Source organism: Lampris incognitus, chromosome 12 (assembly GCF_029633865.1).
Source record: "Lampris incognitus isolate fLamInc1 chromosome 12, fLamInc1.hap2, whole genome shotgun sequence".
Lineage (NCBI taxonomy): Eukaryota > Metazoa > Chordata > Actinopteri > Lampriformes > Lampridae > Lampris > Lampris incognitus.
The window spans coordinates 12416978-12444627 of NC_079222.1; the positions used below are offsets into that span (position 1 = coordinate 12416978).

General features: G+C 44.9%; 1 protein-coding gene across 1 annotated transcript in view; it reads right to left on the reverse strand.

Annotated features, from left to right (window-relative positions):
* LOC130122161 (coxsackievirus and adenovirus receptor homolog) overlaps positions 1–25141 on the reverse strand; it is a 36315-nt gene extending 11174 nt beyond the window's left edge. The window contains exons 1-7 of the mRNA XM_056291203.1: positions 25118–25141; positions 24718–24773; positions 18543–18718; positions 16669–16873; positions 9613–9765; positions 9247–9369; positions 5265–5406 (exon numbers count right to left, since the gene is read on the reverse strand). Coding sequence (XP_056147178.1) covers positions 5265–5406; positions 9247–9369; positions 9613–9765; positions 16669–16873; positions 18543–18698 — 779 coding nt within the window. The 5' untranslated portion in view covers positions 18699–18718; positions 24718–24773; positions 25118–25141. The remainder of the gene's footprint in view (positions 1–5264; positions 5407–9246; positions 9370–9612; positions 9766–16668; positions 16874–18542; positions 18719–24717; positions 24774–25117) is intronic.
* Between the last annotated feature and the right edge of the window lie 2509 nt (positions 25142–27650).

Sequence of the window (27650 nt, forward strand, 5' to 3'; positions counted from 1 at the left end):
GACATGATACAGCGCATCCATGCCGGCCACCTTGGCGTGGAAAAAAGCAAATGCCGAGCAAGAGACTTACTGTTCTGGCCTGGCATGGGGAAACAGATCGAGGATGCGGTAGCAGACTGCAGCATATGCCAAGAACGGCGCAGCGCAAATGCAAAGGAACCAATGATGTCACACGCCATACCCGAGCGGCCGTGGCAAGTGATAGGCACAGACCTATTCACATGGAACTCACAGGACTTCATAGTCACTGTGGACTACTACTCCAGATTCTTCGAGCTAGAAAGACTTTACAGCTGCACCTCATCTGCCGTCATCATGAAGCTGAAAGCAGCAATGGCTCGACACGGAATCCCCGAGACTATCATCAGCGACAACGGTCCGTGCTACAGCTCTGGTGAGTTCCGCAACTTCTCACAGACATGGGGTTTCTCACACACCACCACAAGCCCCCACTACCCACAGAGCAACGGCCTCTCCGAGAAGACTGTCCAGACGGCCAAACGCATCCTGGACAAAGCCAAAGCTGAGAACAAAGACCCCTACATGAGCTTGCTGGAGTATCGCAACACACCGGTGGACAACCTGAAATCACCGGCACAGCTACTGATGAGTCGGAGGCTGCGGTCCATTCTCCCATCAACAGCAAAACACCTGCAGCCACAGATCGCCAGTCAGGAGGATGTTCACAAAAGGAGAGAGGTATGTCAACAGCGCCAGCAGGCATACTACAACCGAACAGCCAAACCTCTGCCCCACCTGCCCGCAGGCACACCAATCCGCTTCCGGCAGGAGGATGGATCCTGGAGACCTGCAACTGTGGAAAGACCAGCGAACACAGAGAGGAGCTACCACATCCAAACCAAAGAAGGTCAGATCTACCAACGCAACCGTCAACACCTGCGACAAAGCAGAGTGAACACTCACACTACACACACACACACTTCACAGCAGACTGTTACCAGCGCTAACAACAACACACAAGCCCATCAGCAAGAGCATGCTGAACCTCCAGACACGAACAATCAGCGACAACCAGACACACAGCCTGGTTACACCACGAGGTCAGGTCGCACGGTCAAACCAAGACAAATCCTTGACTTATGAATGTAAAAAAAAAAAAAAAAAAAAAAAAAAAAGATGAAATGTTATTACGGTGTCACATTTAGACAGGGAAGGAAATGTTTTACACTACTTTGTTGCAGTCCAGTTATATAAGAGTTCCATTTTCATATTCTTTCTTATTAAGATTGTATTCGTTTATAAACGTGCTCAACGTGGTCTGTATCTCTGCAGAGAAAGCAGCACTTTTCAGAAAAAGGGAGATGTAATATTTGCTAGTAATATTTGATTTGCTAATGTCCCTTACGGCTTTCCGTAGCGCCACAACAAAGTCACGTGATGTACGTAACAACGTCAGTCGGAATCCGGTCGGTGAATAAACACCCAGCACGAGAGAAGTCGTCCTTGCTTCATTAATGTTATAAGTTAACATAGCCAGAGGGCACAGATCATTACACTAGCTAACGGGTCTGACCGCTTTAGCCGAGCGGTTAGTGACGTCGCCTTGTGGTGCAGTATACCACGTATCGAATCCCGCACCGGGCAATAGAATAACCGGTTACATAATCATAATTATTGTACATATAATTATTATTGGTTTGATAATAATGATTATAATATATATTATGTTAATATGAGGTAGGCCTTTATTTCAAACATAGAAAGCAAACAAACGTTACATGTTTGAAAAGGAGCTGGAGGAAGTTTCTACTTATAATATCCTGCCTCCTCTGTGATGCTCAATCTATACAATCTCGTTAATAAACTTGGTTTTTTCTATGTTATATGAGATAATTATTATGTATAAAATTATTATATAACTGTCATGATCATGGTTATTTGTTTTAGTATTATTACGAGCATTATTATTATTATAACAAGATGGTGTAAGATGGTGATTCCAAATAGTTCATTTTTTTATTTATTTGTTTTCGGAAGCAAGTTCATCTTTAAGTGGCCCTTACTTTCACTGGCACGTGTTTATTGAAGACTTTCCTTATGCAGAGGAAAAACAAGCTTGCATGTCTCTCTGTAATGTCAGTCACATGCAGAATATTTCTCTTATATTAATGTTCGAAGTGATGGGGTCATATTTGCCTTTTCCCCTCTTCCTTGTCTTGCATACTTGGGCGGGTTTTCATTGGGAAATGATTGGAGGCGTGGTTAAGCAGCGTTTATAAGACGACGTCACTGTGAGGCGCCGGGGCGGCCCCTGAGGTTAGTTAATGGCGGCAGTTTGCGTACATACGCCTCAGGATACGCCATTTTGAACACGCTGTTCAGGCCGGCGATATTATGAACCCTACATAGGCCTCGCCAAAATCCCGTTTCTGGCTTTGTCACGTGTGCGCCACCGTAGCAACGCGAAAATATGTTGTTATGGGGTTAGCGCTCATCAAGGAAACGCTGTACACCCACAATTTAACCTGTCTAAGTTATCCACAATCAACATTAACGTTTTTAACTCAATCTTTGCTTGCTCCACGTTTGAGCATAGGATACTTCACCCCTTATCATGACTACAAACAAAACGAGCTCCTATATTGTAGTAATATGACTTTTACATTTATACACAGGTAACAACTTACTGATCAGCTTTCTTAAATGTGAGAAAGTCTATTTATTAGATATATGTTCATTTTCAGACAACTAACGTTACTTACCTCCGTTCTGTTGTTGACAGCCAGCAGTCCAAAATTACAAAAGCAGCCAGCTGTCCAAAATTGCGAAAAATACAAAATTACAAAATTGAAGGTAGCTAACGTTAGCTTTGCTTCGCACCGAGTTGATAGTTGATTGTTTCCTTAGCAACGCAGCGGAAATCCGGCGTCCGTTCGCGAGATTTGGGACAGGGTACGGGATTTTGGCGAGGGCTATGTAGGGTTCATAATATCGCGTTCAGGACACTACAAGTTCACACCTTTCCAGCTCAAGACCAAGCTGAACTGACCTACCAACACGGAGTCCGTCGCTTACGGGAGCTGAGACCCGTATGGGCGAGGCTTTGTCGGAGGGACCTGCTAACTGCTAGCCTGCTACCTCGGTAAGCTAGCCCACCTCCCGGCTATTGCTCTAGTCTTGGAAATCAGCCCTTCTTCCTGTGTCTTCCCTTGTTTTTCGTCTTTTCTACACAGTCCAGGTTAGGACTAGTGTAAACTACAAAAGACTCACTGGCCGGTCGGCTGGGGGGGGGGGTCGGCCCCTTTAGCCGTGCGGTCAGCGATGTCGCCTTGTGGTGCAGTGCACCTCGGATTGAATCCCGCAGCGGGCATTGATTGAGCTACGTTAAATTGGTGGCACCGGTGGGATCCGGAAGTGGCCGGAAGCGTGCAGATCCTCATAAGTGTCTTCGGAGCCCGGATGTCAGGAGGCGGTGACTACTGTAAACTACAAAAGACTCACTGGCTGGCTGGCTGGCTGGCTTTGGGGGGGCCCTAGTCGAGCGGTCAGCGACGTCGCCTTGTGGTGCAGTGCGCCTAGGATCGAATCCCGCAGCGGGCCACGTTACACTAGCGTTGCGTGCGTAACCCTTAACCCCTAGACCCGACTAGTCCGTAACGTTAAGATAAAATGGCTGCGTAAAAGGCTGACTGTGCTGTTACAATATTCATACTCATATATGTAAAAGGTCCCTAATGATGAAAAGGAAATGCTGAAAGTTCCCTGCCACATGTCTGTATTCACGTGCAGAAGAAACAACACGTGTTCTTATCCGGACTCTGTTGTGTTACACGCTGCACTTCCTGCTCGGCTCTGTTCAGGGAATACTGTGACGAGAAGAGCCTTTAATGCCAAATAGTTCTTAGTATTAAATGATTTACACTCGATGACGAGAGGATTTCTTGGCCGAATGGAGGCTCGAGGAAAGTGTCTCTAATGCCGTGGTGATAAATCAGATGTTCATTTACATACACATTTTATGAGAGAGATTTTATGTGTTGACTGTCTGAATTGTTCTTATATGAATGAGATGACAATTAGACAATTTCTCTTTGTTTTCTTTTTGCTGGGTTAAGCTTAAGCTTACTTTGTGTGTGTGTGTGAAAAAGTAACACTGAACATGACAATGAGCAGCAAACCATATACGCACCGACATGCGTTTCAAAGCTATTATAGTTACGCAATACCCCATAAAAAAGTATTTGGTTGGTGGCCAAGTACAGACAGGAAAGGCTGTGCCAGCAAGGGGAAATGTTTCAGTCTGTACCAACATGTAAGCTGAACACTGACAAAGTCCTGAACCATGTTGAGCGGTCTATTCGGTTGCCTACCAACACCGGGGATCGCCGGTTCGAATCCCCGTGTTATCTCTGGCTTGGTTGGACGTTTGGCCGTGTCTGCAGATGTGGGTATGTGTCCTGGTCACTGCACTAGCGCCTGCTCTGGTCGGTCAGGGCGCCTGTTTTGGGGGGAAGGGGAATTGGGGGGGGAATAGCATGATCCTCCCACGAGCTACATGCCCCTGGCGAAACTGTGGGTCTGTGGGCCATGTCTGTGGGTGGGAAGCCGGATGCGGGTGTGTCCTGGTCGCTGCACTAGCGTCTCCTCTGGTCGGTCGGGGCATCTGTTTTTTTTTGGGGGGGGGGGCTGGGGGGGATAGCGTGATCCTCCCATGTGCTACGTCCCCCTGGCGAAACCCCTCACTGTCAGGTGAAAAGAAGCGGCTGGAGACTCCACATGTATCGGAGGAGGCATATGGTAGTCTGCAGCCCTCCCTGGGTCGGCAGAGGGGGTGGAGCAGTGACTGGAAATAGAGTAATTGGCCAAGTACAATGGGGGAGAAAAAGGGGGACAAATAAAACAAAAGACACGTTCAATGTGGTGAAAATCTCCAAGTTTTGTTAAAGGATTATTTCCTGGCTCTGCAAGGCCTTGACAGCAAAATACACAAAACTTGTGACAACAAAAGAGGTAAAGTGTTTTGCAAACCCTAAAAAATAAAATAAAATAAAATAACAGAGTGGTCAGATAAATAGCCACTCAGCTTTGCCTTCTGCAGTGATTCAGTTTTGTTGAATCTCCTGCCATAACCGAGGAGTGTTGGAAGATGAAGCGAGCGTTTACAGCATCAGTCTCAATGCACTTGCCCCATAATAGTGTTCATTAACCTGTCTGTCCTTGCATTCCTATTTGCTGCAAGCTGTCTGCACCCCAGTAAAATTGCGGTGCATCCTGTAAGAATCCACTCCGTCTAGTTACTGTACCTGATCTCGTTGGAGACCTCCTTCTCATAGCGAGGCCTGTCACCCAGCTTGCAGAGTAGAAGCCAGAGGAGGAGCAGTAGAAGGATGATGAGGAGCAAAGATCCCACCACGGTGCCAACTATTACCCCAGCTCTGTTTGGGACTGGAAAAGCAGTGCAAATACCAATACATTAGCCATTTTATGCAGTGTGACAAATGATATATGTTAAGTTTACAGTCTGGGACAGCAATAAAAACCTGAAACAAAATGATGATGAAATGAAAATGACTGCAACCTAAAGCCATGAATTAAAAAAAACACAAGGCACAAAGCTGTGATGTCAGTTAGTTGTAAGGGTCAAGATGAGCTTCAGGGATGATCCACCAAGTGACTATTTGAATCTGTAAGTTTTATGAATCCAAGTATTCTTCCAAAAAAAAGAAGATAGATAGATAGATAGATAGATAGATAGATAGATAGATAGATAGATAGATAGATAGATAGATAGATAGATAGATAGATAGATAGATAGATAGATAGATAGATAGATAGATAGATAGATAGATAGATAGATAGATAGACAGACAGATAGATAGATAGATAGATAGATAGATAGATAGATAGATAGATAGATAGATACTCATTGCATTTGCTCTCATAGTCCTCTTGTTTCTGAGTATTCGGGAATTTCATAGAAAATGGAGAAAAAGAGAAGACCAGAAAAAGATCTGCTCTGCTCTGTCTCGTCGAGGCATGGACTCCACAAGACCTCTGAAGGTGTCCTCTTCACAAATTCAGTCCTGTAAATTGCGAGGTGGGGGCCTTCATGGATCAGACTTGCTTTTTTTCTGCACATCCCACAGATGCTTGATCAGATTGACATCTGGGTAATTTGGGGGCCAAGGCAATGCCTTGAACACTTTGTCATGTTCCTCAAACCATTCCTGAACAATTTTTGCAGTGAGGCAGAGCGCATTATCCTGCTGAAAGAGGACACTGCCATCAGGGAATACCGTTGCCATGGGGGGTGCACTTGGTCTGCAACGATGTTTAGGTAGGTGGTACCTGTCAAAGTAACATCCACATGAATGCCAGGACCCAAGGTTTCCCAGCAGAACATTGCCCAGAGCATCATACTGCCTCCACCGGCTTGCCTTCTTCCCATAGTGCATCATGGTGCCATCTCTTTCCTAGGTAAACAATGCATATGCACCTCGCCGTCCACATGATGGAGAAGAAAACCTGATTCATCAGACCAGGCCACCTTCTTCCATTGCTCCATGGTCCAGTTCTGACACTCACAGAATTGTAGGCACTTTCAGTGGTAGACAGGGGTCATCACGGACACTGACCTGTCTGTGTCTTTGCAGCCCCATACACAGCATGATGCCATGCACTGTGTGTTCTGACACCTGTCTATCATAGCCAGCATGAACTTTTTCAGCAATTTGGGCTACAGTAACTCTTCTGTGGGATCGGACTAGACAGTCTAGCTTTCGCTCCACATGCACATCAGTGAGCCTTGGATGCCCATGACTCTGTCGCCACTTCACCGGTTGTCCTTCCTTGGACCACATTTGGTAGCTAGTGACCACTGGGAACACCCCAAAATACCGTCTGTTTTGGAGATGCTCCGACCCAGTGGTGTAGCCACCACAATTTAGCCCTGGTCAAAGTTGCTCAGATCCATACGCTTACCCATGTATCCTGCTTACAACAACATCAAGAACTGACAGTTCATTTCCTGCCTAATATATCCCACCCTTTGACAGGTGCCACTGTAGCGAGATAAGCAATGTTATTCACATACCTGTCAGTGGTTTTAATGATTTGGCTGATTGGTGTATGTATGTATGTATGTCTGTCTGTATGTGTGTGTGTGTGTGTGTGTGTGTGTGTATGTATGTATGTATGTATGTATGTATGTATGTATGTATGTATGTATGTATGTATGTGTGTCTGTCTGTCTGTCTGTCTGTCTGTCTGTCTGTATGACTGTATGTATGTATGTATGTGTGTGTTTGTGTGTGTGTATGTATGTATGTATGTATGTATGTATGTATGTACACTACCGTTCAAAAGTTTGGGATCACCCAAACAATTTTGTGTTTTCCATGAAAAGTCACGCTTATTCACCACCATATGTTGTGAAATGAATAGAAAATAGAGTCAAGACATTGACAAGGTTAGAAATAATAATTTGTATTTGAAATAAGATTTTTTTTACATCAAACTTTGCTTTCGTCAAAGAATCCTCTATTTGCAGCAATTACAGCATTGCAGACCTTTGGCATTCTAGCTGTTAATTTGTTGAGGTAATCTGGAGAAATTGCACCCCACGCTTCCAGAAGCAGCTCCCACAAGTTGGATTGGTTGGATGGGCACTTCTTGCGTACCATACGGTCAAGCTGCTCCCACAACAGCTCAATGGGGTTCAGATCTGGTGACTGCGCTGGCCACTCCATTACCGATAGAATACCAGCTGCCTGCTTCTGCTCTAAATAGTTCTTGCACAATTTGGAGGTGTGTTTAGGGTCATTGTCCTGTTGTAGGATGAAATTGGCTCCAATCAAGCGCTGTCCACTGGGTATGGCATGGCGTTGCAAAATGGAGTGATAGCCTTCCTTATTCAGAATCCCTTTTACCCTGTACAAATCTCCCACCTTACCAGCACCAAAGCAACCCCAGACCATCACATTACCTCCACCATGCTTAACAGATGGCGTCAGGCATTCTTCCAGCATCTTTTCATTTGTTCTGCGTCTCACAAACGTTCTTCTTTGTGATCCAAACACCTCAAACTTGGATTCATCCGTCCACAACACTTTTTTCCAGTCTTCCTCTGTCCAATGTCTGTGTTCTTTTGCCCATCTTAATCTTTTTCTTTTATTGGTCAGTCTCAGATATGGCTTTTTCTTTGCCACTCTGCCCTGAAGCCCAGAATCCCGCAGCCGCCTCTTCACTGTAGATGTTGACACTGGTGTTTTGCGGGTACTATTTAATGAAGATGCCAGTTGGGGACCTGTGAGGTGTCTGTTTCTCAAACTAGAGACTCTAATGTACTTATCTTCTTGCTCAGTTGTGCAACGCGGCCTCCCACTTCTTTTTCTACTCTGGTTAGAGCCTGTTTGTGCTGTCCTCTGAAGGGAGTAGTACACACCGGTGTAGGAAATCTTCAATTTCTTAGCAATTTCTCGCATGGAATAGCCTTCATTTCTAAGAACAAGAATAGACTGTCGAGTTTCAGATGAAAGTTCTCTTTTTCTGGCCATTTTGAGCGTTTAATTGACCCCACAAATGTGATGCTCCAGAAACTCAATCTGCTCAAAGGAAGGTCAGTTTTGTAGCTTCTGTAACGAGCTAAACTGTTTTCAGATGTGTGAACATGATTGCACAAGGGTTTTCTAATCATCAATTAGCCTTCTGAGCCAATGAGCAAACACATTGTACCATTAGAACACTGGAGTGATAGTTGCTTGAAATGGGCCTCTATACACCTATGTAGATATTGCACCAAAAACCAGACATTTGCAGCTAGAATAGTCATTTACCACATTAGCAATGTATAGAGTGTATTTCTTTAAAGTTAAGACTAGTTTAAAGTTATCTTCATTGAACAGTACAGTGCTTTTCCTTCAAAAATATGGACATTTCAATGTGATCCCAAACTTTTGAACGGTAGTGTATGTCTGTCTGTCTGTCTGTCTGTCTGTCTGTCTGTCTGTCTGTCTGTCTGTCTGTCTGTCTGTCTGTCTGTCTGTCTGTCTGTCTGTCTGTGTGTGTGTATGTGTGTATGTGTGTATGTATGTATGTATGTATGTATGTATGTGTGTGTGTGTGTGTGTGTGTGTGTATGTATGTATGTATGTATGTCTGTCTGTCTGTCTGTCTGTCTGTCTGTCTGTATGACTGTATGTATGTATGTATGTGTGTATGTGTGTATGTGTGTGTTTGAACTTTTGTTTGCGGATGAGCATATTGCGTGTTTAGGTGTGTGCTCACGTTTTTCTGCTTTTAGATGTATCCTGCAGTGCTCGGTGCCAACAGCATTAGTGACTTTACACAGGTAGACCCCAGTGAAGCTCTCTGAATGGTTACTGATCACCAGCTGCCCCGCCACACTGTCTGAAGAGCACACACACACACACACACACGCACACACACACGGTTGTGTTTTTTTTTTTTATAGCCACAAGGTTAATGGACATTAACTCACCCTATGAATGTAATTTGCTTTACTGGAATTTAAGTAATTTAGGCTTATTCATGCTTACTTCAGTATTACACATGCGCGCGTGCACGCGCGCGTGCAAGTGACCCCTTTTTGCTGCGTAGTTGCACGGTGATGTCAGTAGAGGTCAGACTTACCCTGTGAGGCTGCAAGAGGGCTGGGCCCTCCCCCCTCTCGCGACCACATATATTTCAGAGGAGTTGAGCCCTGGGCAGACTTGCAGTGCAAGGAGACAGCCTCCCCGACCAACTGCCTCCCCTCCACCCAGCACCGGGGCACGGAGGGCTTTGCTGAAATGACATCACTTTAATGAATTGTGCATCACTTCCATTTTAGGGGAATAGTAAAGTTTTAATCCCTGCAGGATGCCATGTGGGTAAATACATTCGCTCACTCACATTTTTACTTGTTATTTTAAAATTGTTGTTGTTTTCTTTTTCTTTTTTCCATCCCTTCACATGCTGTCTGCTATTACCTGCCTTTTATGTTTTGTAAATCAGTATCATCTCTTGTTGTATTGTGTTTTTGTCATGTCCACATTGTATATATGTGAATGCACTAAATGCTGGCTAAAAAGAAAAGATACATCAACTCTGACCCTAATAACACACAACAACTTGACTGGGCTGTCCCAGCCATCTGATATGCGTTAGACTTCAACAATAGAAGGGAACTACTTTATGAAAATACAAATTCAGAATTACAGGAATTCAGTAATAAATAAATAAATAAATAAATAAAATACAGAACTCTTCCTCAGGAGGTAGAGCGGGTCGTCTAGTAATCGGAAGGTCGCTCGTTCGATCCCTGCGGAGAGTGTGTTGAAGTGTCCTTGAGCAAGACATTGAACCCCTAACTGCCCCTGATGAGCAGGTTGGCGCCTTGTATGGTAGCCTCCGCTATCGGTGTATGTAAGTGTGTGTGACTGGGTGGGTGAATGTGAGGTGTATGTAAGTGTGTGTGACTGGGTGGGTGAATGTGAGGTGTATGTAAGTGTGTGTGACTGGGTGGGTGAATGTGAGGCATGCGTTGTAAAGCACATTGAGTGGTCGGTAGAGTAGAGAAGCGCTATATACAGGAACAAAAAAAAGAAAAACAAACGTATAGCAACAATTTTTGTCAAGCTCACAAACCTAATCCGTTTTAAAAATGAAATCTACTTAGGCGTCCCTGTAAACCACATAGATTAATGAAGACTGGGTTTGCAGTAAACTGAGTGCTGTACTGGTTTAGCCGTGACAGAGGACGGTAAGGGTCAGGGTGGGACAGACAGCCCAGGTAATGTATGAGGGTCAGGTGCAGTGACGTCAGCACTGCAGAACACAGCAGACATCCTACAGGATATGATCATACAGAACAGTTTCTTATCCATCATATTTCGCCTCACCAAAAACAGGGATGCCGGAGGCGTCGGGGTAGCGTAGCGGTCTATTCCGTTGCCTATCAACACGGGGATCGCCGGTTCGAATCCCCGTGCTACCTCCAGCTTGGTCGGGAGTCCCTACAGACACAGTTGGCCCTGCCTGCGGGTGGGAAGCCAGATGTGGGTATGTGTCCTGGTCGCTGCTCTAGCGCCTCCTCTGATCGGTTGGGGGGCCTGTTCGGAGGGGAGGGGGATCTTGGTGGAATAGCTTGATCCCCTCACGTACTACGTCCCCCCTGATGAAACTCCTCACTGTGTTCTCTGGCCATTCACTTTCAACACGGTTCTTTGTTAAGGCCCGTGATGAATAAGGAAGGTGCTCGTTGTTATAATGGCAGATCTGGTCTCAGCTGAGCATCCAAAGGAATTGAATCAAGTGCAACTGGACTTGGTATATATCCGTGAAGACGTTTCGCCTCTCATCCAAGAGGCTTCCTCAGTTCGTGCCTTTCTGACTAGACCAAGCTAGTCTAGTCAAGCTCACAAACCGGTCATGTACCTTTCTGACTAGACCAAGCTAGTCTAGTCAGAAAGGCACGAACTGATGAAGCCTCTTGGATGAGAGGCAAAACATCTTCACGGATATATACCAAGTCCAGTTGCACTTGATTAAATTCCTTTGGATAACCATGACCTGGATGAATGAGAACATTCACAGACATCTCAGCCGAGTGAAATAAACACAAATGAATAAAAACAACAAATTTCTCTGCCTCCTCTTTCGTGCCGAGTAAAATTCAAGCAAGCAGGCTTCATTGAAATGTACTCTGCTCTCCATGCAATACACCTCTGAAAGTCAGCCATCAATACCTTTCAGACGAAACATCTTTACAACCTAGAACAAGACAGTAACTCCTCAGTGAAATCTCCTTTTCAATTTTGCAACACACTCTGTCATCGGAGAACTATTGACAAACTCTGTGCACCAGAGAAGCAGCTTCTATCTCTTCCCTCGGCCGGTCATGTACTAATATGATTTCTTCCACTGTAAAATGAAATGCAAGGCAAGCCTGCAATGTAAGCTTCTAACTAGGAGTCTCTCTGTCAGGTCTTTCACTTTCTTTAGGAATATTTATCATTTGCCAAATAAACACGGGGAAGTAATCCGGGGCAAACTAGTTGGATGATGCAAAACAGCGTGGGCAGTGGATACTGGTACAATGTCTGAGGAGAAGTATTTCATCACAGAGGCTTCATATACACAATGAATAATAATGTAATTTATTGTGCATAAATGTCCCCCAGTAATATGGGGTCATAAGTACCCCCCCCCTTTTTTTTTCTGTCCCCAGTTGCACTTGGCCAATTACCCCACTCTTCCGAGCCGTCCCGGTCGCTGCTCCACCCCCTCTGCCGATCCGAGGAGGGCTGCAGACTACCCCATGCCTCCTCCCATACATGTGGAGTCACCAGCCGCTTCTTTTCACCTGACAATGAGGCGTTTCGCCAGGGGGACATAGCGCGTGGGAGGATCACGCTATTCCCCCCAGTTCCCCCTCCCCCCTGAACAGGCGCCCCGACCGACCAGTGGAGGCGCTAGTGCAGTGACCAGGACACATACCCACATCCGGCTTCCCACCCACAAACACAGCCAGTTGTGTCTGTAGGGACGCTCGACCAAGCCGGAGGTAACACAGGGATTCGAACCGGCGATACCCATGTGGATCATAAGTACGTAAATGTTAGTTTTGTACATGTTATGCTTTAACAACTGCTGTGATCTTTTACTTTAACATTTCTGTTTTCCTTGCCCTGAATGCTTACTCCAAATTCAAATAACATTTTGAAATATTTTGTCAAGAATTTGAAGAGATTTGAAACAAATGTTTGATGATGATATCGTTTGCTTGTTTTGATTTTGTTTTTTTGGAGGGGGGGGGGTTATTATACATTTTAATTTTATTTTTAACGTTCGAAATAAACTGAATAAACTAAAACTAAACTAAATACGAGAGCAATAAAGCTGTATAGATAAAAGGGTCTAAACAATGGATGATATGATAACGGTAATTAAAGGAATCAAATAATATAAAGCTGATGATGAAATAAATTCTCCAACTCACAATCTAATCACAGTTACATACACGTAACAAGGTTACATGGCATTTGAGAACATTTCTGAGTCATTACAATTTACTGTATTTACTGATTTAGGCCGCTAAAATTTTCCACAAAAAAATGATCAACAGGCAAATAATGTCATGCCTGATCGATGGTGAAATAATGATATTCCATTCTTGGAAAATGGCTGGTGATATAGATTTTATTTTGCCATTGTATTCTTAATACAAATTTGTTCTCTGCGTTGAACCCATCCTATTGTATAGGAGCAGTGGGCAGCTGCAGCACCCGGGGGCCAACCCCAGTTGTTCTTCCCATTGCCTTGCTCAGGGGCACAGGCAGGAGTATTAACCCTAACATGCATGTCTTTTTGATGGTGGGAGGAAACTGGGGCACCCAGAGGAAACCCACACAGACACGGGGAGAACATGCAGGACCTTCTTGCTGTGAGGCAACAGGGCTAACCACTGGGCCACCGTGCTGCCCCCACCGTGCCCCTGATGTTATTGCATTACTTAGCACTGGATTTTATGACATTATCTGCAGGTATTACATAACTGATATTTACAATATGAACCTTAATGTGACAAACACATATCTATTAAAATCAAAAGTCATTTTAATATTTCCTTTATCAGACCACAGCTAGCTACTACTGAGTCTTAAAGTAATGCCAGATCAGACTTTATAACGAGCAAACCACCACATGGGCGTCTGTAACGTTCTTCTCTAATGTTAAAAAGGTTTCATGCGAGCTTTACTTCACTAACTTGATATATCAAAAATTGATGATCCCAAAACCCTGTTTGGCACCATCGATGGACAACAGGCCAGTGGAATCGATGCAAGGTCAACCTGCAACACTGATCATTCGCCTAAAAAGGAAATATGAGGAACTTCCCAGGGAAAATTAAAATCCAATAAAGAAATCCAATCTATAACAGAGGTTATAGGAATGAACTGTGATGGGAAATTCCTCAGAAACTAAAATGGCGCCATTTTCCAATGAAACAGATTTGATTCATAGGTTGACTTATAATGTCTTCAATAGGAGAAAATTCATGAAGTGTAGTTAAGTTGCTCCTCAGTCAAATAAAGGTTTCTAACCACAGATACATTTTGATCACTTTTAAAGGTTCACTTATTTCACAAGGTATTTGTTGGCTCAGTGTCTCCTCAGATTATTTCATATTCATCCCTTTTTAGCAAAGGTTAAACAGGTGGAAATGTTACTCAGTGTGACTATATACCTGACCAACACCTCTGCTCAGCTTACAGCTGCAGGCGTTGAGTTGGAAATGCACACAGATTGATGCAACTATACAACGTCTACACGGACTGACGAAAGATTGACATTTCTGGCATTGGTGTCATTGATTAATACCGTATTTTGGTTTGGATGAGTTTACTCTTAATGGGGAGATTATCTTTGGCCCAACACACCAACACACAATACCGATAACAATCTGTCCTGTATTGTCACTCGACTGCACTTGCACTGAATGGTTGACAGATAATTAGAAAATGGAATTGACAGTTGCCTCCAGTTGAGCCAATCTTGGGGAATTTTTCTTCCCCCCTCCCATTTTTCTCCCCCATTGTACCTGGCCAATTACCCCACTCTTCAGAGCCGTCCTAGTCGCTACTCCACCCCCTCTGCCGATCCGGGGAGGGCTGCAGACTACCACATAGTACCTCCTTCTATACACGTGGGGTCGCCAATTTTGTCTGTAGGGACGCCCGACCCCCTCCTTCGGGAAGCGCGCCACGTGCTTCAGCATATCAGCTCCCTCTGGGCTCACGCGCTTCCGATGGCCTCACGGTCACCCACTTTTTCATTTTTTAAAACTGTTTATTTCTGATTTCCCCCAATTTAGGGGCCAATCGATCCCTATTCTAGTTCAAACACCCGCCCTCGTACTGCATGCGTTCGCCAACTGCATCTCTCCGGTCGGCAGTCTCGAAGGAGACGCCTCCCCACTTCCGTGACAAGGCGACTCCAGGCCGAACCACCGCTTTTTCCCCACACACAGAGTCGCGTTCATGTGATGAACACAAGCCGACTCCACCCCCCTCCCGAAGACAGTGTTGCCAATGATCGCTGCTTCATCGAGTCCGGCCATAGTCGGATCTGACGAGACCGGGACGCGAACCGCGGTCTCCAGTGGGCAACTGCATCGACACAAAGCCGATGCTTAGACCGCTACACCACCGCGGACCACGGTCACCCACTTCTGACACCAGTGAAACGAGTTCAGGGGGCAGCCGGGAATCGACCCTTTAGTTGACTGGTTGATTTCCGGTTGACCTGGAGGTAATCGGTGGAGAAGGACGTGAGTTGGAGAAGAAGAATAGCGGCAGAAAATGGCGTAGAGCAGCGCGTTAAACACAAGTGAGAGTTGTAATGGCCTATGGTTTACCGTGTAATCTCATGTAAGGTTGCACTGGGAGCTGTTGTTGGTTAACTCGCTCGGATGTGCGCGAATTTGGGTCTGTTTACGAAGTGTGTGTGTGTGTTTTAATTATTATTTTTTCTTCTGCCGTGGAGCCAGACAGCCAGGCTAACTTAGCTGCCGCCATCTTGAGGAGACGTCGGACACCCCCCCTCTGATGTTTTGCCCGGTTCTGAGGATGGTCTGCTGTCGTTGAGGATGCGGATCCTGCTGCTCCTCGCTGCTGTGCTGCTTGAGGAAGGTCTGGCGACTGAGGGATTTCTACAGATGCGGTAGGAGCCGTTTTCACACTACGCCGGGGGGTACCGCAGTTGTTTCTCCATGGGCTCCAACAAACCTTAATGCGAGCTTGCTCAAAGCACTAATTCAAACAAACAGTGCACTCAGGTTAGCACAGACTAAATACTAAGTTACCCGGGTCTTTCTGTTTTATTTCAAATTTATTTTTCATACAGGGGTTTCTGCATTTTGAATGTTTCGTGTGTTCAACAAAGTTGACACTGATTACTGCGTTTGTGTTATGTTCTTATCACATGCTGTGCCACTGAAGAGATTAATTCATATATTTTGTACCATAACATTATCAAAATCAGTATTATTCCCATAGCCCTTCAGCAGCGATTAACGGGAGTGAGAGCCATAGTTTACCCAAGACAGGATTACTTTAAAATGAGATCAATCAATCAATTGAGATGTCTCTTTTATCATCTTGCCATGTATTTGGGTTTAAAGGAGTTTAGTACTTTGTTGGTTACAGCGTCAAGTGTTCCTCTTATCACGAGCCTGTGGTGAAAGGGTTACACAATCAATTGATTAAGTGAGTGATTTTTCAGTTTTTGATGCTTTTAGGATAAGGCTTGGAGGTTTGTGGGTTTGAGTGCACTAAAACAGCTGTGGTTTCGTGTTACAGAGCTCTGATCTGCATAAATGTCATACTGAGCCAGATACTTACTTGCTTTTTAGGTCTTGCGTAATTGTAAGGTAATTTGCTCCGATACGGCATTCGTGGTAAATCATGACTGTGTTGCTGTTATCAGTTACTCTTGCCTCTGTTCCCTTTAATGCCATTTAAGAAATCAAACCCTTCTGACTAGTATAGGGTGATGAATTAACCTAACATTTCAACATCTGAATGAAAAAGTCCAGTTTAGCCCGTCAGAGTCGTACAATACATTTCTATTGCCGTCAACGCTAATTAAAATATGAGAAATGTAAGTGTCCATTAAAATAAGCAGGTGATATATGATATATCTTACCCATCACTACTAGTGAGACCTTCCTCGTGTCTACGCCAGGTGGTTTTTTGACCTTACACTGGAAGGTAGCACTATGGGCGGATGAAAGCACAGCAATTGAGAGCGATGCGTCTCCCATCGAAGGGTCAGCAGCAGCAAACTTGATCTCTTTCACACTACCATGAACAGTATGGCTGTATTTTGTGCCACCGGTGTAAGACATGAGCTAGAAATGTTAGAAAGGAGAAAAGAATCAGTGGATGTCAACAGCTGGCTCTGAGCCAGTAACTTGTCCCCCCCCCCTTTCACTCTTCTGAGCTGTTCCGATCACTGTGCTGCACCCACTCTGCCAATCCAGGCAGGGCTGCAAGACTACCACTGCAAGACTACCACATGCGTCCTCATGTGGAGTCACTGCAAGACTACCACATGCCTCCTCATGTGGAGTCGCCAACCGCTTTTTTTCACCTGACAGTGAGGAGTTTCACTAGGGGGACGTAGCGCGTGGGAGGCTCACGCTATTCCCCCCAGTTTCCCCTCCCCCCTGAACAGGCACCCCGACCGACCAGATAAGGTGCTAGTGCAGCGACCAGGACACATACCCACATCCGGCTTCCCACCCGCAGACACGGCCAATTGTGTCTGTAGGGACGCCTGACCAAGGTGGAGGTAACACAGGGGTTCGAACCGTCAATTCCTGTGTTGGTATATGGCAAGGGAATAGACCGCTACGCCACCCGGATGACCCAGTAACTGTTGTTTTGAATAAACACTAAAGAACATTTTGAAATTTTCACATTGGGTCATAGCCTAAAGCAACACAGACAAGGCTGGATCACTGCCTCAGGGTCAAGGTAAGGACTTAACTCTAAAAAATGCCTTCCTTCAATTATATTTAAATGTCCCATTTCAGAGGTTCCTTTAACTGCGTGTCTTAACGAGACATTCTATTTGAAAAGTAATCTAGAAGAAAGAAGCAAATTTCTGCTGATTAAAAAAATCAGCACTTTACCTACAGCTTGCTGTCTCCCTGAATGCCTGCACAGAATTTAGATTGGTTGAGGCAATCATGCATCAGTGGTGAGTAATCTTTTGGAGCAGCACCAACATTTCAATAATGAAGGACTTTTAAAGTTTCTGTTTCCGTTACAGTATCTACATGGTTGCAAGGCATAAGCCCTGAGATTAAGGGTTGTAACATCCCGACAACGTTTCTTTCAACCCTTACTTTAGCTTCATGGACACCCAGTCATCTGAATCTTTTTTGGGGGGGAGGAGGGGACTTTACCTCCTTTTTCTTCCCAGTTGTACCCGGCCAATTACTCTACATTTCCGGGCCATCCCGGTCGCTGCTCCAGCCCCTCTGCCGATCGGGGGAGAGCTGCAGACTACCACATTTTTCCTCTGATACAAGTGGAGTTGCCAGCCGCTTCTTTTCACCTGACGGTGAGGAGTTTTGCCAGGGGGACATATAGCGTGTGAGAGGATCACACTATTCCTCCCAGTTCCCCCTCCCCCCTGAACAGGTGCCCCGATCAATCAGAGGGGGCACTAGTGCAGGACACATACCCACATCCGGCTTCCCACCCGTAGACAAGGCCAATTGTGTCTGTAGGGATGCCCGACCAAGCCGGAGGTAACATGGGGATTCGAACTGGCGATCCCCATGTTGGTAGGCAACGGAATAGACTGCCACGCCACCCACATGCCCCCAACCATATGAATCTTAATTGGATCATTCCAAATGAGGAAAACAATTTTAAAAAAAAAAGGACACCTGAATCAAAAGTAAAAATTGTTCATTTCGTCACACTTGTATATCGTCACTTTTCATGAACCCCCCAACACATACTATATGGTACATATGATATGCATAATTCCCCTATGCCTCTTACCAGATGGTCTTTTTGGGTGATGTCCGGGCTGACGATGGACCACTCTATATCCAGCTCCCCGGTATCAAAACTGTCTGGTGTGTAGGTGCAACCCAAAGTCACACCGTCCCCCTCAGCCTTGTGAATTGTCTGGGGCCCTGTTGAGGTCACCTGCATTCCTCTTGCACATCGTAACTCTAAAAGGGTCGAGACAAATCTTTGAAATAATTAACATGAAACCGAATACAGTTTCATACAATTCAAGAAAGTTCATCATCATCATTTCACCAAAAAGCAAAACAAGCCAGGATGCACCCAAATATTGATCCTATTTGAAAACAATATTCACAGCAGCACCCTGGCTACACATTTTAGTCATGCTCGCACCTTCAGTCATTTTGGCAGAGGATCTTCGAGTCCCTTAGTGACGTATATAGTATGGGAATTGAACCTGACCCTATCATTGCTCTCTTTAGGGTGATGCTTGAAGACACATTATTGCCAGCGTGGAAGTGTAACGTGGTTGCTTTTACCAACGTGTTAACTCGGCGCCTTACTCTCCTAAATTGGAAGAGGACAGTGCCACCATCACATATGAAATGGCTTAAGGGGATCATATTTTATTTAAACTTGAAAAGATCAAGTTTATGTTGAGGATGGATACGGATAGATTTGATGGAGTATGCCCCCCCCCTTTTTTTTATTATTTCCCCCCCCCCCAATTGTATCTGGCAAATTACCCAACTCTTTGGAGCCATCACGGTCGCTGTTCCACCCCCTCTGCCGATCCGGGGAGGGATGCAGACTACCATTTGCCTCCTCCGATACATGTGGAGTCGCCATTAATTTCTTTTCACTTGACAGTTAGAAGTTTTGCCAGGGGGGCGTAGCGCGTGGGAGGATCACATTATTCCCCCTATTCCCCCCCCCCCCCCAAACAGGTGCCCCGACTGACCAGAGGAGGCACTAGTGCAGCGACCAGGACACGTATCCACATCTGGCTTCCCATCCACAGACACGGTCAATTGTGCCTGTAGAGACGCCCGACCAAGCCGGAGGTAACACGGGGATTCGAACCGGGATCCCCGTGTTGGTAGGCAACAGAATAGACCGCTATGCTACCCGGACGCCCTACCCACGCTGTTTTGCATCATCCAGCTAGTTTGCCCCGGATTACTTCACCATGTTTATTTGGCAAATGATAAATATTCCTAAAGAAAGTGAAAGACCTGACAGAGAGACTCCTAGTTAAAAGCTTACATTGCAGGCTTGCTTTGCATTTCATTTTAGAGTGGAAGAAATCATGTTAGTACATGACCGGCCGAGGGAAGCGATAGAAGCTGCTTCTCTGGTGCACAGACTTTGTCAATAGTTCTCCGATGACAAAGTGTTGTAAAATTGAAAAGGAGATTTCACTGAGGAGTTGCTGTCTTGTTCTACGTTGTAAAGATGTTTGGTCTGACAAGTTTTGATGGCTGACTTGCAGAGGTGTATTGCATGGAGAGCAGAGTACATTTTAATGCAGCCTGTTTGCTTGAATTTTACTCGGCACGAAAAAGGAGGCAGAGAACTTTGTTGTTCATTTGCGTCTATTTCACTCAGCTGAGACCAGATCTGCCATTATAACAACTAGCACCTTTCTTATTCATCACAGCTTTTGTTTTTGTTTTGATTTCCCCCCCTTTTTTTCCCTCAATTGCACATGGCCAATTACCCCACTCTTCCGAGCCGTCTCGGTCGCTGATCCACCCCCTCTGCTGAGCTGGGGAGGGCTGCAGACTACCACGTGCCTCCTCCGATACATGCGGAGCCACTTCTTTTCACCTGACGGTGAGGAGTTTCGCCAGGGGGATGTCGCGCATGGGAGGATCATGCTATTTCCCCCAGTTCCCCTTCTCCCCCTGAACAGGCGCCCCGACCGACCAGAGGAGGTGCTAGTGCAGCGACCAGGACACATACTCACATCTGGCTTCCGACCCACAGACACAGCCAATTGGATCTGTAGGGACGCCCGACCAAGCTGCAGGTAACATGGGGATTCGAACTGGTGGTCCCCATGTTGGTAGGCGATGGAATAGACTGCTATGCTACCCGGACGTCCGAAAGATCCCCTTTATTGCATACTTTGACAAACTAACACAAATCACAGCCTGGGAGGATTCCTTATCCTCACAGGGCTATTATGGTATAGCACAGAGATGAATACTCAGAGATTTGTAAAAAGGAGACTGTTAAATCTGTTAATTTATTTATTTATGTGTTTGTTTGTTTATATTTTATTCCCAATCATTTATTCATAATTTGTTTAAATTGTACATGAACTGCATTTATATAGCACTTTTCTAATCTTCTGACCACTAAGAGCGCTTTACGGTGTATTCCTCCCACACTTATTCACGCACACACATTCATGCACTGATGGCGGGGGCTGCCATGCAAGGCACCGGCCTGCTTACGTAATTTGCGCCTGTTTAATACTCTGGTTGTGTGTTTGTGAGTTTGTCTTTGTTGTGGCTTGCCATTTGGCTTTGCTTCTGATTTGAGTCGAGAGGATGGGAAGAGGATGGGGACAGTTGAGGAAGGCGGGGTGATCAGAGGTGATGGAAATGGGTTGCATGGAATAATTTTGAATGTTTGAACCGATTTTGTGACTTGGAAATTGAAAATCCTAATATACAGATTTTTTTTTCAAAAATAAAACCGAGTGAATGCTTAACTACAGTGGTGGATTCCTGATTTCGATGGCCTTGGATAGTTAGTAGATCAGAGCAGATTAACTTTAATAATCTGGACGTAAAAACTGAATTGTGCAGCAACAAAAAGGTGAACTGAAAATAAAGACAGACGTAAACACAGCATTAAAACAGACATGCTGTTATCATTAAAGGGAAAAAAGACTAACATGAAAAACAAGGGCTAAGACAAAAAGCGCAAGGTAGCACGTGGAGGAGGGTTGTATAGATATATAAAATCATATTACATTGTATATTTATGTCTAGCCAGCAAACACACCAAACCAACACTGTTGGAGTTGATACTTGTCTTGCTCTATACTCGATGCAGATGCGTAAAGGTTCAGTATACTACTGAGATTTCCTTGATTTTGTGTGATTTCTTTACCAGGATTGTTGAGCATGCATAAAGACGTTCAGTATACTCATATTAATTAAACAATATTCATACTCTGTGAGGTGCAGAAAAAATTTACACGATATATATGAAAATATATATCTTATTTATTAATTTTGTCCCTGTGATGGCCTGGCGGCCTGTCCAGGGTGTCTCCCCGCCAGCCGCCCAGTGACCGCTGGGATAGGCTCCAGCATTCTGCGACCCTGAGAGCAGGATAAGCGGTTTGGATAATGGATGGCTGGATCTTATTCATTTTTTCATTTAGTTTATTTATTTAATCTTATTTAAAAAAGATAAAGCCGGTGAGGAACAGGTTGTGTTTTTGAGGGACATCTGGCTAAGAGTATAGCATTACGGCAAATGTTTCCTTGCAGGCAAACAACAACAACAACAACAATGATATTTAAAGACAAGACCCAATTAGAACTACAATGAAGTAGAGAGTAAAGCCAAAAGTGGCCCAGAGGTTAGCACTGTCGCCTCACAGCAAGAAGGTCCTGGGTTCGAACCCCGGGGTTGTCCAACCTCTGGGGTCATCCCAGGTCGTCCTCTGCGTGGAGTTTTGCATGATCGCCCCATGTCTGCGCCGGGTTTTCTCCGGGTGCTACGGTTTCCCCCACCATCAAAAAGACATGCACGTTAGGGTTAGTACTCCTGCCCCTGACTGAGGCGTGGCAAGATGAACTGGGGTTGGTCCCCGGGTGCTGCACAGCCGCTGTCCACTGCTCCTAGCTACACAGCTAGGATGGGTTAAATGCAGAGCATGAATTTCCCCATGGGGATTAATAAAGCAGCAAAAAAAAAAGAAGCGCCAAACCTTTGACAAACAAAGCACAGATTGAGAGCTCCTTATTGAGACATCCTCAGGATCCTTCATATTTCGGTATAAACTCATCAAGAGAGAGAAAGCTGCTCTGTCAGTAATAAATCTAAAATGAGTTGCATGAAGAATGACCAGAATACATTAAGGCTATTTTTACTTAAATTTTTTGGCCTTTAGAAATAGATAATAATAAAAAAAAATGTCCCGTGACCATAAACAGTAATTTCCGTCCTGTGGGGAGATGTGATAATAACACAAATATTGAATAATGAGAGACAGAATGACCTGTCTGTCTCACCGTCTCTCTCTGCAAGGTGTTGAATACGTGCCTTGAAGAAAATAACTTGGTTTTTGTTGCCGCAAAGGTTAACGATCACTTATATCACTTAAATCAGAAAAACTCAAGCGCCTGCGCACACCGACATTGTAAACACCAGGCAACACGTCACATTCAGATGTTGTTCTTAAAGTGTTGTGAGCTGTGTACCGAGGGCGGTCTGGCGGCGGCCTCGCCTGGCGTGGACTGTGTTTTTAGTGTCATCGTGTGGCGTGTGGGGAGGTGTGTTGAAGGTATCTGGTTTGGAGAGCCGGCGTTGGGTCGGCTGGGGGAGCCTGGTCTGCTGCGTCCGCTGGGACCAGGGAAAAGCTAACTGCTAGCTCATGCAACCCGGCTGTTCTGACAGTCATCCTGGCTGGCGTTCGCTCTCTTAGACAGTGATTTATTTTTTTTTGGATATGTTGGCTATATGTGTTTTTGTTGTTTTTTTGTAGTTTGTATTCTGTTCTTGTAGGTTTTGGATATTTATTTTTGCCTTTGTGTTGCAATGCTGTGGGCTGGGGGAAACGATATTTTGTTTCATTTCATGTTTGCAATTACATGAAATGAAATGACAGATAAATCATACTCAGTGAGGTGCAGAAAAAAATGTAACAGGGTAGAACTACTACTCTGTTACTTGCTCGTAGCACTTATTGTATTCACTCATTTAAAAAGAAAATCTCTTTCTCGTGCTTTTACTTTAGCACTGGTTTTGCTCTTAGATGCTTGTTTAGAGAGAAGATGCACTTATGACCTCTGATGACTAGTAGTTCTCCTGATTTCCTACGTTAAATGCACTTACTGTAAGTCGCTTTGGATAAACGCGTCGGCTAAATGACTGTAATGTAATAAATGTTCCTCATTCCTGTGTAATAACCATCAGGGAAGACTTCACAGTTTCAGTAATATTCTACATCCGCCGGTCCAACGTGTCAGTGTCACGGTTTGCCTCGCTCAGGCGTGAAAAGTACACGCGTGTATGAAGGTGCAGTGCCAGCAGGGGGCGATGATTAAGAGGTGAAGGCGGGTTAGGGTTAGGGCTGGGTTAGGGTTAGGGGATTGATTTTGGAAAATGCTGTATGCTGCTTTTGCTCTGTGGGGGGTTGCTGGCATTGATTTAATCATCGCCCCCTGCTGGCACTGCACCTTCATACACGCATGTACTTTTCACGCCTGAGTGAGACAAACCTTGACACTGACACATTGGACCGGCGGGTGTATCCCACGCTTTGTTGTGATACTGGGCTGGCATGTAACACAGAAGTCTCTCTAATAAGCAGTGCTGCTGTACAGGGCTACAACAGCACTGCATAGATGTGCTCCTGGTATATGTTACAACCATAATGCACAAGCACCCGCCCTTGGAAAAGCAGTTTGACCTTTAATTAATTCATTTTCACTTATGGTGTGTTGCAGTCTATCCGGTAGATTGCAACACAAAATTATTTATCACACAAAGAAAGAGCCATTGCAACACGTGCCATTCAGAACAAAAAAACAAAAACAAAAAAAACCCCAGCAACATCAAAACCAAATTACTGTAGCGTAAACCCCCAGGCGCACAGGAAATCAACAGCTGTCTAGGGGCACACTCACAAATCCTGATTAGCTGAGCAGCGCGTGCCATAGCAACACCCAGCTACGCAACACAGCCCCTGAAGGACTGTTGAAATGGCACAAATAAGATAAAGACCTGTCTGCTTTTAGCATTCGATGGTATCTACCGGGGAAGGGGTTTGAATGGTGAAACACCTACACCAATTCCAATTTTAGCTGCCTTTACTTTTCTGTTCTCTGTCAATTGCTCTCAGTTTACGCCCCCCCCCCCCCACCATACTTTATGGCTGTAAAATGCACACAATGAAAGCTTTTGTGCATTTGTGCATGCGTGTGTGTGCGTGCATGTGTGTGTGTGTGTTTACCTGTACTAATGAGACTCGCTGTGACTGTAATGACGACATAAAGGCAGGGAGGGTTGCTGGGAAACAAGTGTGATTTAAAATGAGGGGTCACATTTAGTCACACCGTTCTCAAAAGATGCATGTGCATTTTGCAATAACTGTTAACGCTACACAAAAATAGTTTTGTATGGAAGAGAAATGAGTAAATATGGTACAGAGATACTTAACATGTATTTGTCACATTATCCATTTTGTGATGACAGTTCTTACATTGTAGTTGAGAGAAAGGCTAATATGTGTGCAAAAACACAGACTAGGTTATACTATAAAGCTTTTTGTGCCTTACTTGTAAAATAATCATGAAGACAAGAGCAGATTCAACAATGAAAACATGAAACCTGCTTAATAACGATGTTAATACCTGAGAAAATGTCGTTCTTCCAAAAGTCTGGCCATAGAGTACAGTAGTGAAGCAGTACTGTATTGGAAGGAGCTGCTGCTGTGTTACAGCGAGGGTCCCCCCCCCCGCCCCCACCGCCTTGCCTCCTCCTCATTAACATGAACCGGCCTCATTGGATACATGGCCCACCTGTTTTTCCTGCTTACCAATGGAGAGCTTGGTGTGATTCTTTCACCCCGTAGATTTTGCCCTGTCCAAACCAGTCCCACTATCACAAAAGTAAGGAGAAGAAGGAGAAAATTTGGGGAACAAGAAAAAGAAGAAGAAGACGAAGAAGTGGAAACCGCATTTTGTCAAACACTTTTCACAAGTCTTTTATATACAAATATAGAAATAAATGTGGCAAAAAAAACCCAAACAGGTATATGAACAAAAACTAAATGCCTAGGGCGTCCGGGTAGCGTAGTGGTCTATTCCATTGCCTACCAACACTGGGATCGCTGGTTCGAATCCCCGTGTTGCCTCCGGCTTGGTCGGGCGTCCCCGCAGACACAATTGGCCGTGTCTGCGGGTGGGAAGCCAGATGTGGGTATGTGTCCTGGTCACTTCATTAGCGCATCCTCTGGTCGGCCGGGGTGCCTGTTTGGTGAGGGTGAACTGGGGGGAATAGCGTGATCCTCCCACGTGCTACGTCCCCCTGGCGAAACTCCTCACTGTCAGGTGAAAAGAAGCGGCTGGCGACTCCACATGTATCAGAGGAGGCATGTGGTAGTCTGCAGCCCTCCCCGGATCGACAGAGGGGGCGGAGAAGTGACTGGCATGACTCGGAAGAGTAGGGTAATTGGCCGGATAAAATTGGAGAGAAAAAAAGGGGGGGGACTAAATGCCTGACATCAATACAAAGCATAATAATAAAAAAGAGTGCAGCTGAGAAATACAAAAGAAACAATTAGTTTGGAAATGTGAAAATAGATCAATAAAATTAAATGAAACGTTGTCTCAACAACTGTGCTTTGAGAATGGATTTGCCATCCTAAGAAGTTGAATAATGCCAAGCCACCCCCTGATAAAGAGGCATAACAGGAGGAACACGCATGGGTTGTGATGAAATATTTATGGAAATGAGGATGTTGGAGAGGTTTGGGAATTCACTGTACAGGAAAGGAAATGTTTTTAATTAATTAATTTTTCAGTTTGCTTTACATATTTATGTATGTATGTATGAATCAATCTATTTATCTGTCTGTCTGTCTGTCTGTCTGTCTGTCTGTCTGTCTGTCTGTCTGTCTGTCTGTCTGTCTGTCCGTCCGTCCGTCCGTCCGTATATACCTGTCTGTCTGTCTGCCTGTCTGTCTGTCTGTCTGTCCGTCCGTCCGTCCGTCAGTCCGTATATACCTGTCTGTCTGTCTGCCTGCAAACCTGTTTGTTTGTCTTCATTTATTCCTAAAAAAACTCAAACACCCTTTCCCTCAAACTCACAGCAACACTTGTTTATTGAGTTACTCCTGTTTCAAAAAAGGAGGAGGCCAAAGAAATGTGGGCTTTTCAGTATGGTCTCAGGTGACGAGAAACTGGTTATTCAAGCGAAAACACAAACAACAAAGGTTTGCACAACACGGGTTGTTTGCAAGCCAACAAAGCATATCTTTGTGGTCCATCTACAGGAGAAACACCCTTTATAAAGGGAATAAACTGAGGTCTGTCTGTTTCCCCTTATAAGCACACGTTATGCTGTCAGCCATACCAACATGTACCCTGGCTCTGCTGAATCACGGAAGCTAAGCAGGTATGGGCTTGGCTAGTACTTGGTAGACCTCCCAGGAAAACTGAGTGGCTGCTGGAAGTGGTGTTGGTGGGCCAGTAGGGGGCAGTCTTCCCTCTGGTCCTTCTGCAAAAAAACCCCAAAAACATTGCCCCAGTGCAGTGATGGGGACACTGTGCTGTAGGAGATGCCGTCCTTCATATGAGATGTTAAAACTGAGGTCCATGGCACTTATCGCAGAGTTTGGGGTTCCCTGGTGTCCTTGCAAAATTCTCAACCTGGCTCTCTCCATCTGGCCACCTAATCATCCCCCCATGTAATTGACTCAAAGATTCCTCCTTCTCCACCTCAAGCTGATGTGTGGTGAGCGTTCTGGTACAAAATGGCTGCCTTGCATTACCCAGGTGGGTGCTACACATTGGTGGTGATTGAAGTGAGTTCCCCCCTTCACTGTGAAGTGCTTTGGTGGTTAGATAAAGTGCTATATAAATGTATTATTACAAGTTGATGGTAAAAAAAAAATAAGATAAAGGATGAAGTATTTCACAAACAGCGGGGTTTTTGAACCAAGTCTGTGAAACTCAAGTATATGAGGTGAACTGACAAATAAAGTGTTCCTGATTCCTGTTCCTGATTCTTGAAACAGAATAGATAAGTTACTTACGTTGTGCTATCAGAAAAGGTACACTTTCTAGACATAAAACAAAGATATCCAGCAGAGCCGGCCTTATCCTTTTTTGGAGCCTGATAAAAAGCCAGATGAGAAGTATGCTCTGTAAGCCAGAGGCCCCA